The sequence below is a fragment of the Anarhichas minor genome, unplaced genomic scaffold (assembly GCF_050575085.1).
Source record: "Anarhichas minor isolate MPS153535 unplaced genomic scaffold, ASM5057508v1 ptg000003l, whole genome shotgun sequence".
NCBI lineage: Eukaryota > Metazoa > Chordata > Actinopteri > Perciformes > Anarhichadidae > Anarhichas > Anarhichas minor.
In genome coordinates, this window is record NW_027466449.1 from 9280886 (window position 1) to 9296077 (window position 15192).

At 41.5% G+C, this 15192-nt stretch overlaps 1 protein-coding gene across 1 annotated transcript; it reads right to left on the reverse strand.

The window, feature by feature from the left end:
- Window positions 1–5941: 5941 nt before the first annotated feature.
- On the reverse strand, window positions 5942–14279 carry wnt5a (wingless-type MMTV integration site family, member 5a). Its single transcript, XM_076096813.1, has 4 exons — window positions 13551–14279; window positions 11669–11916; window positions 8483–8775; window positions 5942–7878 (listed from the first exon to the last, which is right to left on the reverse strand). Exons 1-4 carry the CDS (start codon window positions 13772–13774, stop codon window positions 7420–7422), a joined length of 1224 nt encoding a protein of 407 aa, XP_075952928.1. The 5' UTR covers window positions 13775–14279; the 3' UTR covers window positions 5942–7419.
- Between the last annotated feature and the right edge of the window lie 913 nt (window positions 14280–15192).

Sequence of the window (15192 nt, forward strand, 5' to 3'; positions counted from 1 at the left end):
TCTGCCTGCTGCTTTGACACGCTCATAACCTTCCATCTTAATTTCCCTGCCTTGTCTCCATTTCCCTGCCTTACTTTCCCGGTCAGCTCCCTCTACCTTTGCCTCCCTGGATTCCCCTCCCCACTTCCATCCTCATTCTCTTCAATTTAACAATAAAACTTTCCTCATCATTCCTCACCTGAAATCTGTGTCCTGCATCTGGATTCCCCCTGTCTTAACAAACTCTTAACAAAACGATATGGCCGACATGGACCCAGCAGATGCAGGCTCAGTCTGAATGGGTACAGGAGGGTTTTGCCAAGCACTCGCCACCCTAGGGGCCTTCATGGGCTAGCATGAACAACTCTTCCGGTGGGTCACGAATATACCCACGGCCAGAATCGGCAACCTGGTAGATGTGGCAACCACTCACCTCTCAAATCCAGTTCCTGCTCTTCTGCCCCGTCAGTCAGCCTCTGTAGACAATTCTTGTAAGTAGTGGGGAGTGTCATGGTAGATGTAGTTGTAAAGATATTGGTAGACACTGAGAATGAGGACTGAAAATGAAGCTCAATAACTGCTGTACCATATTTTAAGTATAACTGCGCAGAGCTGCGCTGATGTCGGAGCAACCCCAGGGGCCCACTTTACTGTAATCCACGGAGGCTTAACAGGCTGACAGAATCACTCAGCTACTGGCTCTGACCTGGCACTCAGTTCCCTGTGGGGCGGGCGCGCACACACGCGCATACACACACACAGACACACACACACACACACACACACACACGAGAAAAGAAAGAGACGCTCCAATGGCCAACCACAAACAAGTGAGTCTGTTCTGGTCTTGTAAACATGTCTCATTGTGTAATGTATTGCATGCAGTCTGAGAGGAAGCAATAACGCAAAGATGTGATGACAGTGAGAGGGTATGTAACCTTACTGTAAGTATAGAGCTGTGTGAGAGCAGTGAGACGACAGAAGCATAGATCATCTGTCTATAAAAGGACAACAGATCAAATATCAGAGTGTAAATACTCCACTGTGAATCAGACAAGGATTCTATTTAATTACCAACAAGGCAGTTATATAAAAAAATTGAATGATGATAATACATTATTTAATGCTATTAGGTTGTAAAGATTACAAGTACGGGAACCCAAAAGCACGACACAGAGACAGAGTACAAGTATAGTTTGGTTTACTTGTGTTCAGGCAGGGTCAAAACCGGGAGGTCAGTCAATAAGGCAAAACAAATCCAACAAGGGGCAGGCAAAGAATCCAAGGTTGAAAAAACAGGCAGGCAGGGTCGGAACAGGCAGATCAGGAATAGTGCGAGGATAACGCTGGAGAGATTGGCAGAGAAACACAAGACGATTTGGCAGGGATCAAGTGCAAGTGAGCAGACCTAAACAGTGAGGGACTAATGAGGTCCCAATGTCCCCCCTAAACCCTCAAACCCTGAACCCTCAAGGACTTACTGACGTCACCTGGTAAGTGATCGAGTGTGAGAGACTGTGAGGGCTAGAAATGGTGTAAATAGGAATGGGACAGCACTTTGCTGCAACATATCATGATTCCATGAAAACGACAAAAAATATGATGTACAATTGTGTGTATTTATTTTATACTTTGTACTCCTTGATTTGAAAGTCTTCCAGGCTCTTTCCTCACAAGATGAGAGGTCATTTTATATAATCTATTTACTCGTTTTTGTCAAAACAGCTTCAATGACAAAATCTAATATTTGATGAATAAATATATAAATATCTTCTGATTTCATGTTTATTTTTTGTCCCATCTTTAACCCTTGATATTTCTGAGTAAATTGAATATGACAGGCTGAACACACGTGAGCCGTCCTCTTTGTTTACCTTTTTTTGTACGTCTCCATGCGTCTACTGGTTGCCCCGTGTTTAACGTCACATTGCAATGATTTGTGGGTAATTCCCTTAGGCTAAGTCAGCATACCATGCTGACTTACGGAAAGGGTTCATAAAGGGCTCAAAATGTCTGCAAGAGAGCCCTCAAACACTCGATGATTTGACAGTGGGACGGCCCTAAACCCTCACGGACTTCGCGGGAGCGCGCCTCAAAGTCTGTGAGTCCGTAAGGGGGGACATTGGGATTGGGCCATAGAGTGATGATAGGGTGTGAGTGGACCTGAAACGACAGGTGTAATATATATATATATATATTGACGTTTTTCTGAAATTTCATGTGCCATACTTTAGTGACGACTTTACTGCACTAGATGCTATAAAAACATTTCATGACGGTTTGACTTTCTTTGCCGTGTTTATGGGATGACATCTAATGTTTCTGACATAATGGCATTTTCATGAAACTTTTATGGCATTTTATACAATAACTTTTAAAAATGATATTATTATGACGTACTGTATTATGATCTATTTTGTATTGCATACTATGCTATGACTTATCTTTATGACTTCATGACATACTATTTAAGACATTTTTTGTCCCACTCTATAGCATGATAATTCTAAGACATTTTTTTAATGGCATACTATACTATGATCTCTTAATGACATACTGTGCAATTACTTTTTATATATCCTTTTTATGGCATACTAATACATAGTATACATGCAATTACTATTTATGGCGCTTATATTGGCATATTGTGGCTTTTTTTTTATTCTGTAAAATTGATTAAAGCGAGAATCGAACAAAACAAAGAAAATCTTCATGTATGCCATTTAAGCCGAGAAACAAATTGTAATCCTTTACTGTCCTATGAAGGTGAATCATGTTTCCACATCTGTGATCAATAAGGCAAGATGCACCGCGGCATACTTTGCTTTTCCAGTGCTGCACACACACACACACACACACAGATACATATACACACACACACCAACCGCTATTCTACTATATTTACATTTCAACTGCAATTATCTCCTTGGATATCCTCTATTCTTCTGCTTTGCAACTGCATTAACAACGAAAAGCTCTAATAATCATTACCATAGGAGGTCTGGCTAATTCCTAACTAGGTAACAATGGCAACCTTGTATACATTTTCACTTCTGGAATAAACATTGTTGGTATGAGAGCAATAATTGAGCTGATACTAATTTGTCTTAGTAGTAATTTTCAACTCACTCCAACACACGCACACACACACACACACACACACACACACATACACAAACAAACAAACACCTCAGTCATGCACATTGAGAAATTGTGACCTATATGTATAACCTTTCTATTTTCAGCCAGCGTTGTGCCCCATTGAAACAACTTGTGGTGCAAGTGGTTTCTTGGGGGAGGGGGGGGGACACAGGGATAGAATTGGCAGTGAGAGAAGGGGGAGCCGGTAACTCTGTGGCACCGACCCGTCTCTCTGATCCAGTCCAGACTGTTTGCGACGTCACAGTGCGGTGTCCTGCCCTCTTTCTCTAAAACACAAGACCACAATCCCAAATAGCTCTAAATGCAGCTCTGTAGAGCGCTCTTTTTTTGGCCCCGTTGTTGCTTTTTGAGCATTTTACAGTAAGAGCAGGGGAATGGAACAAGCTCCACTTTAGCTTAGAAAGATGAGCTTTGCCAGAGCTGTTGCCCTGACAGCTTATGTATTCTGTTTTATGAGGCTTTAGAGTACAAAGCTGGCCAGAATTGATCAATAGAGTTTGTGTTTTTCTGCAATTGTAGATGTTTGCTGCAGTGACAGTTTTACAGAGCTTAAGGGTGAGTCATGGTTTGATGTGGTGTTTTAAACAGGAGTAAGACTACTAACATTTGCACCAGAATTCAAGGGGGGTCAATAGGCCAGAGTTCAAGCTGAGGTTTTGTTTCATGGATGCTAAAATGTGGTGTAAATGTATTACATCATTATGTGCAGCCTTGTTTATTGCAGTTACAGTAGTACATTAGTTCAGCCTTTTCCACTGCAGGAACAGAATCAACAAAATATGTATGGATCTACAAAGATGTGGTCAGCAGATCTGGCTTCAGCAGTGGGAGGTTGCCTCATATCATCCAGCTACTTTATTTTAGGAAAACACAACCCGTCACGTAATCGTCCTAAAGAACCTCAGAGGAATTTAATGCAGTGGAAGAAGAATAGAGTAAAACCACTTGCTAGGCCCGTTGAACCTCAGTCTTTATCCAGCCTGGTCCATTCATAAATACAAAAACACACAAGCACGCACACAGATGCAACAAAGTATTCAATGTGCGACAAATGCTTGAGGTATTTGCATATTTCAACATCTAAAAATAAGAAACCATCAATGTTATCTTTGGGAAAAACATTTCTGAAAACATTTGTTACCGTTTGTTTTCTAAGGGTAGGAGAGATTAAAAAATTTGTAAATTGGAGCAAAGCTCATTTAGACTGGCAGCTTTTTTTCTTTGATAAATTGTAGAGAAGGGATGAGAAAGAGATGCTAAGGTTTACACCAGCTTAAAATATCTGCTAAGCACCTCCTTCCCTAAGTGGGTGTGCATTTGTGAAGCTATATACTAACTGCCTTTGCGGTGAATGCTTAATTGTGTGTGCGAAACCCAAATCACAACCTAAATCAAAACCTGCAGAAATGGTGCAGAAATATTTACACAGTTGCCAGCATTATCTGTCAAACTGTAGGTGGGAGTTGAGAAATGGGCAGAGATGGGCAAGATTAGATGTCCAAGCATTTTGTTTGAACCTTTGGAAGTGTCCCTGCCTCTTCCTCTGAGAGTGTCATACCTGTGCACCTGAGGGTTTCAGGTTTCCTCTACCTGGTGGATCAGCCTGCTGTGCACCTGGATTTCTGTTTATGCTATTGCTGGAAGAGTCCTGCTGGTATGTAGTCAGTCACTCAATCTGACATCCAAGGAGGCTTGTCTAGAACGTGCAAGTAGTATCTCACCTTCAGGTAAATACAAAAGTTGAAGGTTGATTTCATATCCTAAACCCTGCTGTTGACAGAAGGTTCAAATGTGTTAAAAAACAAACAAAAAAACAAAAAAAACTCTTGCTGTTCTTCCTCATCTTCGAGTCTTTTTTTCTCTTATCTCTTCTAAAAGCTTTTTACACCTTCTCCCTCCTTGCCAACCTTGTTTCGTTCTCTCCTGCTTTTCCTTATTGGCCTACGTGACACCAATCATAAATGTAAACACATGATGTAAAACATTTTGTACAAGTGGATGCATAATGCAAGTGCACCGGCACACAGTTGCCAATTGACAGGATCATATACGGGATGTGCTCCTAAAGTCAGTATCATTTTCCGAATGTAAATATTAGTCAATGTCAGGACCGTTTACACTGTAATGGCGGTCTTTCAGCTCTACTTTCCGTAAAGCACTTTCTCTCTGCTCTGCTCCCTCGAGCCTCTCCCTTTCCTTATTACTCCCCTCTCATCCAGCTCTCATGTAATCCCTAGTTCCTCATTACCCAATCGTCTCTCCTGTTCTCCGCGTCTCCTCTTGAGCTCCAGCAGTCTCTGACAAAGCCCAGTCGTCTTCCAGACAGCCCAGTTCCCCCCACATTGAAAATCCCCCTTTTCCTATTCTCCTAACACAATATGATTTATCATTCTATAAACTGATCCACTGTCATTGGATTGTTGAGGGGCGCTTACAACACAACCTCAATAACCCCCTTGAGAGACACCTAATCTTCAGGCCATCTTTCCAAAGCTCTTTGTTCACTACACGCCTAAAACAGCCGTCATCCAACGTGGGTTCTGTCGCTAAATCTGGCCATGGGTGAGGAGACTGAAGGAAGGAATTTAGAAGCAAAAAAAACCTGAAAATCTTTTTAAAAAAAGATTTAGGAGAAAAAGAAAAGTTAGATCGTATTGAATCAAATCTCGATTAAAAGAGACACTTTCAAGTAGATAAACTTGTCTAGTAAGTTATAAGTAGAAAGGAAATGGTTAGTCATGAAAAAAATTTGGCATAGACAAACAAGTTTTTAACAAATAGTGAGTAAATACTTCTCTGCTGGTTTTACATTTGATATTTATTGAAACAAAGTAGAGCATTGAGCCAATTTGTAAAAAGTAACAAAATATCAGCTATAACACATTACGTTTAACAAACCTCAAATTCATGGAGAAGCTTATAAATATACATATTTGGATTGGTAGAAATAGTTTGTCTATTGAGAATCATCACAGGGATCGTTAGCGGTTAACTGAGTGGTACAGGACATCTGTAGTGATGATAAAAAATCTGAACGTCATCTGTGATATACAAGTGTATTTATTTGTGTGTTAACAGTAAAGCTGAACATGAGTGAGAAGAAATAATTTGTGTGTTGAATCAATAAGGTGCATTTCCCTTTACAAAAACAGTGAGGAGCCACATTAGTGAGAACGCAATTTTAAAAACCGACTATAAGTGACTTGAGGATGTCCCACTATTGATTTATTTCTCGACTGTTGATCTATGATGGAGATGATGCTTTTCTGTTTAAAGCTCAGAGGAGAATCTGGTAAAAGAAAATAAATACAGTTTACTGATTGGTTGGATAGACATACTATATACTCATAGCATGGGATATTTCACCACTGTAACCACAACATTGCCCATATATATTCAAACCATATTAAGTATTGTAGAATAATGTTAAATGGATAATCTGAATTAATATGGAAAAGAATGTAGGCTATAATATTGATATATTTGCTGATGCACTGTAAAAAAAAAAAAAAACAGCTGAACAGACACGCACAGACAGGTTTAAGCCTCTGTATCAAAGTGCATAATGGTGGAGGGGTTGTTGCAGCACCTGGGGAACTCTAAGGCTTCTGGGAGAGCTTAATAAATGGCCCAATCCCCAAAACAGCCATCTTATTGTACTCCAAGGACTCGTACAAACCAACAGTGTTCCTTACTCTACATGTGGTGAGAGGAGACGAGTAGACTAGTTAGGATGTGAAGGCTGGTTTGGGACTGGGCCCATGAAATCACATCCATACACGATAGCACACATTGTCCTCTCAACACAGTCATTCTCAAACAACAAACCAGGACCTCTTAGTCAACTATGCCACAGATATCAAAACACTACTCTTCTTAGGAAATTGGAAGCACAATCCAATTTCACAATCAGTGTGACCCATCTGACAAGAAGAACTGTATTCTCTGATATGAAAAAAAAAAGGTGGGGGTCACGTGAGGGGAGATTTCCAGCCAGTTTTAGGCACTTGAATGGGTTAAAATCGACTGGTGATGACTGGGCCAAAATAAAACATAATCTCAAAATAAATATTTCACGATACTCTCAGTTTCTGAAGACATACGATTTTTGGAAAAAAAAGAGTCTTTTTGCAATGGCATAATTGTTTAACTCTATAAATATAATTTATATAGTTTTTTTTCTTCCATTCTTTCTCTGTGTTCAACTCCTTTGCTCACGTATACAGACAGATGTTTGCCCATCGTCTGCAAGCAAACACCCAGGCAACACTCTTCTTCTCACTTGCAGACGAATTGATCTACGATCTTGGTGCAGCGCTTGCACTTGACGTAGCAGCACCAGTGGAACTTGCAGTGGCAGCGCTCCACTATCTGGGCCTTGTACTGGTCGTAACCGCGGCCGCAGCACATCAGCTCACACCCATCCATGCCTTCCGAGGTCTTGTTGCAAAGGCGCCCCACCGTGCCCAAGGAGCCTGTGCTTTGGTTCTTCAGGCAGTAGTCCGGACTGGACTCGATGTACACCAGGTCGTGGCTTGTGGGAGCATTGAAATTGGAGTACTTCTGCACCAGCTTTCCACGCGAGTTGAGCTTCATGGAAGCAGAGCTGTCATACTTCTCCTTCAGTGCATCGCCCACCTTGCGAAAGTCAGCTAGCTGCAGCCAGCAAGTCTTCAGACTGCAGGAGCCCGATACCCCGTGGCACTTGCAGGACACGTTGGCAAGGTCTGACACTGTCTGAAGGAGGGAAGAGAAAAGAAACAAATAGATTAATAACCAGATGTAGAACATGCAAAACCATTTATTCTTATGTGGTAAACTGCAGACAAATGTCCAAGCAACACATGCGTCATGTATCTAATTTGACCTCTCTGCATGAATATTTGCACAATATACTGCTCATGATCTCATAAGGCATCACATTGCACATAAAGGACAAAATTATCCTGTCCATGTCAATAGTGCAATGAATAAAATGTTGTCCACTCATTTGTCCTACTTGAAAGAGAACAGCCTGGCAACAGCATAAAGTTTCCTTTGATGTGGTTTCAAGATGTTTGGAGAGGGAAAAAAAACCCAAGTGCTGCCTTCATCTCCCCACAGATCAACTCCTCAGGAGGGGAGCGCCGACATAGCTGCTACACAGATGATCAGCGGAGACCTATCTAAATGACCTGGATTGTCTCACTTCAAACTCCTCTTGCTCTTTCTATCCCTGGTTGGTCTCATGCTAGGGCCTGCAGTTTATATCGGTCTGCTTGCTTCTTATCTGGTGACATCTTAAGATCTTTGTGTGCGTGTGTGTATATGTGTGTCTGTGCATATAACCCCAGTGTCATACCCTTCTTCCAGCCTCGTTATTGTGAATATTCATCATCAGCCGGGCGCTCTCATACGAGCCTTTAGGGTAGCTCTTCTCCCTCTCACGTGCATCCACAAACTCCTTGGAGAATCTGTAGCCGTAGTTGAGGTTGTCTCCGCAGCCGCCCCACAGCCAGTCTCGCGGCAAGTCTTTGGGGCGAGCAGCACGGCTGCACCCACAGCTGGAGAGCTCACCCTCTCTGCAGGCGCGACTCACCGCGTTCACCACCCCCGCCGCGCTAATTGCATAGGTGAATGCCGTTTCTCGGCTGCCTGCAGATGCACAAACAAGAACATCATGTCACATTTCACACAATAAGAAACAGAGTAAATGAGAAATACATGTTTAACATTTGGTACACCTATCCGGTGCTTCCATTTTTTTTTTATGCATGTATATTTATTTTATACCAAATGTGTGTCACTAGCATTCTGCTTTAAGAATTTGTACAGCGTTATGAGATGTGATGTCATATGACAGCATTGATTCAGGATTACAGAGCACTTCAACCAAGAGCTGCATGCTCCTCATCACCAACATCTTGGACTGTGGAATCTGGTTTGCTGTTATTGGGCTTCAGCCAGAGAGAAGAGGGCGCCCTCCAGTGACAGAGATGCTTCTTAACAAGCAGCTGCCATTTCACCCAAATTGAAAGTGACAACAGTTATTTTACTTTACATGATTAACTGATCCTGGAGCCATTGCTCATTAACTACCACTGTTTCTACCCTCAGATTTCTCCTACAGAGATAAGATGTAGGAAGTCTTAATAACGGAAAATACACAAAAGCAGTTTTTGCTATCCCCAATCCATTACTACCTCTGTACAAAGCCACAGGCTAGAAAAGTAAACTTAAATGAGATAAACTAAAGAAGAAACAAACAAAAAAAACAGCCGACCAAACTATTAGGCTGTGTGTTGACATTGAAGACGAGGGCTGCTACTAAATAAAAATGCACAGCTCATATACCTGCTGGGACAAACCTTTAGAGAGTGCGCTCTAATGACAATAACAGATGGACAGAGAACGGGAGATGAGGGAGGAGAAAGAAAAGACGACTGAAGAGATAAGTCAAGAAAAATACAGTGAAGAAAAAAAGCAAGCAAAAGGGAAAAGGAGACACGCATGCACTTAATACCACAAAAGGCGGGAAAAGACAATGACAGAGAAGATAAAAGATGAATAAATAAACCTTGTGGAAAGTCTGAAAGATATTCAGGTGGGAAACGCTGGCAGGGGCAATGGCGATCAGAAAGAGGGGAATTTATTAGTCTAGTACGACGTTTAATCCACCCCAAGGATATTGGCCTAATAGTGGACCTGTGAACAGACAAACTGCTGCCTCCCTTCTCCTGTACCCCACCCTGGAGCTAACCAAGCCAGGCAGTAGAGAGGGTCTGCACCCAACCACGCCAGCACCCCCTGGAGCTCAGCTATAAATCACCAGCAGTGTCCTCCGCCTGCAGACAGACAGACAGTACGACAGGCTGTCAGATGGACAGCCATAAAAGGGGAGGACATGTTTACTTGGCCCAGAGTGGACCGAGATGGGAGCAATGCCGGGGAGGGAGGAGAGGAATGGGAGAACGGCTGCTGATGAGGTTTCTATGAAGACTGATCTGTGGAGAGGGAGTCAGCAGAGCCAGAGATACAGACTCACCAAGAGTAGCGTAGAAACGCAGACAGACACATATGTGCGCACACAATGTCATGTAGGGGTCTGTTCACAACAAGTACAGCACATTAAAGGGTTGGTTTACCGAAATATAAAAAATCATTGAAAAATGTAATAAAAAAAAAAAAAACAGCATTACTATTTACCTCTAGTGGTATATATAAACATCGACAGTTGTGTGTGCAGAGGTTTTAAGATATTCATCTCTGCCATTTCCCCCACTGCCCCAATATATGCTGCAAGTGACAGAAGTTTTGGTTTTGGTGCTCACATTAAATATTAAACGTTCACAGACAACGGCCCTTTCCAAAAACAATGTCCTGCTTACTTGTGATCATCTACAGACCCTGTGTGATCAGTTTTCAGTGAAACTACTTTCTAGATGAAAATAATCATCAAGTAAACTGTTGACAGTGTGTTCTGTGGATTGTCTAGAGTAGTGGGAATATTATTACTGGAAAGACAAGTCACTGTTGAGCCCATTAAAAGGTTATTCTTAAAGCTGGGAGCACCACAAACTAAATTCCATTCACCATTTATCCCATTAATTGCATTGGGATGGGGGGAGAAATCTCACAGACGGAAATCCCATAATGTATAAAAATGTGTGATCTTCGAAGGTAAAAATCAAAGAATTTTGGGTGAACTGACCCGTTAAAAAGTACATGAACCAAATGCCGACCCCTCTACAAGTGTTACTGTAGACTAATTTGAAAGGTTCCCAAAATGTGAGCAACGCAAGTGCTGACTTTTGCAACGATTCAGTCAAGCTTGCTGTGGCCATACTATGATCACATAACCGACATTGTACAGCTTCATAAAATTCAGATGGATAGTTATGATCAATAAACGATAAACCACCTTTACATTAGTCCCTGAGGTGAAGGCCCACATCCAAAGAAAACTAAAACAAACCATGTTAAATGACAGGATCCAAGAGTTGGGATTACGAAGAGAGGATTGTTAAGCTCTTGAACTTTCTACAAGAGATCTCTGCACACTGCATGTAAGTGCACGCACACACACACAGACAGTTTAATCTCTGACAAGGTGATATATTGGTGCACACACTTACTGCACTCCCATTACTTGTGAATTCAGGGCAGCAACAGTGTGTGCATCTGTGTGTGTGTGTTAAACTAGATTAGATTGTCTCCCATTCATCAGGGGAAAAGCAGATTCTCTGCCTCCCTCTTGCTTCATGTCGGGAGCTGGTTTAGCAGGCCAAAGCGACATGTGATTTATCCAGCAACCTCACCCACCAACTATTCCCTCCACACAGCTGCTGAGAATCAACAGCCCCATATATTTCACACACACATTTTCCTAAACACACAAAAGAGGGTCAAGAGAGAATAAAGAAAGGAAAGATAACACTGGTGAATATACACCGTTTGTGAACACAGGTGTTTGAATCTGCTCCTGTGTTCAGGTATATGTTTCTGAGAATATATGCTTTTTCTGTATACATTGTTGCCCACTTCTTACCTATTTGCATGACCCGTCCAAAAACAGATGAGTTGTCCACCGTGCTGCAGTTCCAGCGCCGATGTCTGAACTGGTACTGGCACTCTCTGATGCCTGTTTTGGCACCTTCACCGATGTACTGCATGTGGTCCTGGTAAAGCTGGCACAGCTTCTTCTGGCCCTGTGACAGGCCCACCAGCTGGCTGCACAGAGGCTGGGCACCGATGATGTAGGCCTCTGGGATCAGTAAAGGGTTCATAGCCAGAGACCTGGATGAGGGGAGCCACATAATGCAGTTGTTTTCACTCATTTGCCATTTTGACACAAATGTATGCAAGTTTTCAGGCCAAAAAAATATATAGAAGTGTATAACTGGCTATGAAAGTTATGTACCTTTTTTCAAATCACAAAAGAAAAACAAATCTAATAATTTTAAAACCTTTCAATTTTGTATTAGAGAAAGAAAAATAAATAAAATGGACTGGAAAAGAGAGAGACATGGATAAACACTAGTATGAGCATCTGGTTCCAGGCCACAGGACAATTAGAGCATCCCATCCCTGAGCCCTAAGAGAAAGACAATTAGCCCCAAGTGTAACCTGATCGACTGGGGAAAGTCAGCAGCCAGCAACGTAACACACACTGAATACACACAACATATACACATCAACACACAGAAGAAGAAAAAAGAAAAAATTAACATACACACAGGCTCACACACACACACACACTTTAGGTAGGCTGCTTGGGCACTCTAAATCACTCACACCTGTGTGTGCTCTCAAAGAGGAAACTGAAAGACACATAGTTTGTGCTCCAAACTCAGCTTTCCAAAAAGTCTGTGGTGATCTGCGAGTATTCAGATGGTAAATCCAACTTATTTTTTTTACTTTACGGTAGTCGCCTACTGAATTGAGCCCATTCAAATATGTTTATCTGCATAAATCTTCAAATTAATTGTTTCAATTATAACTTGTATTTCCATATAACTAACTCACCACTGGCTTTGATCTGCTCAATGGAAGTAAGGACAAATCTTACACTGAAAGTGTGGGTTTACTGTAAATGCTCCATGTTATGTTCCTCTACAAGCACTTAAGCTGGGATACACAATTATACACAAGTGCACAATTAGACATAAATTAAGAAACAGCAACAGGATGTAAAGAGTTGTGATTTGCTGTAAGCAGAGCCTCTATGTTGACTGGTAAACAGTATTTTACCCTATCAGAAGTACCCTGTGTGTGTTTAAGTGCACCATGCTCAAATATAGGCTTTTCTAATGGCAGTAGGATGTGTGTCTATACACAAATGCAGCGCACACACACTCGCGCTCACACACACACTCATGTACAGACACACACACACACTCATGTACAGTCACACACACACACTCATGTACAGTCACACACAGTGTCCGTGTTTGTACATATTTGGACATCGACTCATAAACCACAGCATTCTATGTTTTCTATAATATTCATAATTTTGGTTTGGCAATATGAGAAGAAAGAAAATAAGGGAGAAAAAAGGTCCTTCCTGAAGAGCTAATGTGCTACAGTCAGCATGTTGTGTTACTTCATATGTGGTGCAACTGAAGCTGAGGAGGCTTACTTAGCAAACACGCACACACAAGACACACACACTCTCAAACACAGGCCTAAAATTGACTCTGAAACTATGTAAAAGATAAATATAAACATTTACAAAATGTTAAAAAACAAAAAATCTATATTACACTAAATCTTTGGCTTTTTTCATGTCTTTTTAGACTCGGCTACCCCATTTACAAATGTAAAGAGAAGAAAATCCCCTTTGAAAAGCTGACAATCTCCACTGGCCATGACACACACACAAATTCAAGACACACAAAATATAGTATATAGGGAAAGAAAATGCATACCACCATGAGTTGGCCTCCACCACTACCTGCATGAGGAGTGTGAGGAGTGTGACGGCAAAGACACAGTGTCTGGAGTCCAATAGGCTGCCAAAGGGCCAGCAAACCGGCCGACACAGACAGCCCAGCCCCAGGTTCATACTGCCGTTTGATCTGAGGGAGGACAGAGAAAAAGGATGCTCGTCAGTCTGCCTGCTTGGATCTTTCCTTTTTTTTTTATTGTGCATAACACAGAAAAAGACAGACAGCTATCTTTGATGTCAAAATGTATTTAGGGAATTCAATCCACAACTCTCTATTTTACATGCAAACAGCACCATGGTTGTGTGTGTGATGATAGCCCTGAAGGCCATCGGTGCCACAGTCAAGCAGTCATTTGGCAGCAGGTCTGAGTGTGAATCACACAATACTGATAGACATGCAGGTTGAGAAGACACAATGACCATGAAACCCCAGCTATACACATTCCTGACAATTCACTTTACTCAGAGAAAGAGACTCACAAATGCAGAGACAGACAGACTGAGAGAGGCCTAATAAGACTGTGTGTGTGTGTGTGTACTTTATTTTAATCCCTTTTTGCCTGCATATTGTTGGCATAAGGGCCACACCTAAATTTTCAAAAACAATGACGACTGCATTTTTTATACAAAGATGGTCGACTCAAAAAATAAGATCTCAAACATGGGCTTAGAATAAAACACATTGTGTGATTTTTCGTTGTATTTCATACTGGTTCATTTTCATCTATGGCAAGCCTGGTTTTATTTGTTCCTGGTGAAAAGGTTCAATATTGTTCAGTTCTGTAAATAAGAAACATTCTTGAGAAATAAAATTCGTTAATTGAACACATTTAATGGGAGTTAACATGAATATTTAGGCCCGTACAAAACTTGGAAACTAAAAAAGACATTTGATTTTTTTTTTCGTATTAAATATACAATTTGACAAATAACGATCATGTCGGTCAATAATTGTACTGAAATGATTTTTCATATTTATTAATTGACTGTAGGTCAAACTGAAACGAGCCACGTCGGCGGCGGATGGCCTGGGCCTGGTTATACTGTGCAGCTTTTTGCCTAACGAAAACTACAAGGAATTTAAAAAAGTTAAACATGTCAATTGTCTGCAAGGAACTGTTTAAATAAGTACCTCTAAATGTGCGAGTTAAACCCATGTGCCAGCCATCCAGTTGGGCCGTGTGTGAATTTTGGGACTCAAGCAGCTCTAATTTGTCACGCTGCGATATTTTCCAGGGTCGAGTCGCGGAGACATGGGCCTGCTTAATACTCATTACAGGCAAAGCCAAGTTCACCATCACTCACCCAGCGCGTGCACGCGCGCGCTGACACACAAACACACAAGCATGTGCTTTCAGTTTGTGCGCTGCTTCAGTCATAGTTGATGAGGTTATGTTCCCTAAAGTTCTTCCACATAAATTAAAGCAATAATCCACAGAGGGCGGCGGTTTTATGCTGATTTTAAAGTAACTAATTGGACTCGTTAAGCCTGCCAGCAAATTTTAAAATACATTTATTTACAGATAATTTAGTTTCACAATTAATTATTTTGCGCCAAGCAGGACACTTAATTAGGAGTAACCCCTCCACAGCTAGAGTGACAGACCTTTTTTTATTGCACA

What these genes read in the sequence shown, in the direction of transcription:
- wnt5a (XM_076096813.1), bottom strand. Translation starts at nt 13,774, where the DNA reads ATGCACAATAAAAAAAAAAGGAAAGATCCAAGCAGGCAGACTGACGAG. An exon ending in GTGGAGGCCAACTCATGGTG is followed by an intron (nt 11,917 to 13,550) that starts GTATGCATTTTC and finishes CCCCTCATCCAG; the next exon opens with GTCTCTGGCTATGAACCCTT. An exon ending in ATAACGAGGCTGGAAGAAGG is followed by an intron (nt 7,879 to 8,482) that starts GTATGACACTGG and finishes TCCCTCCTTCAG; the next exon opens with ACAGTGTCAGACCTTGCCAA.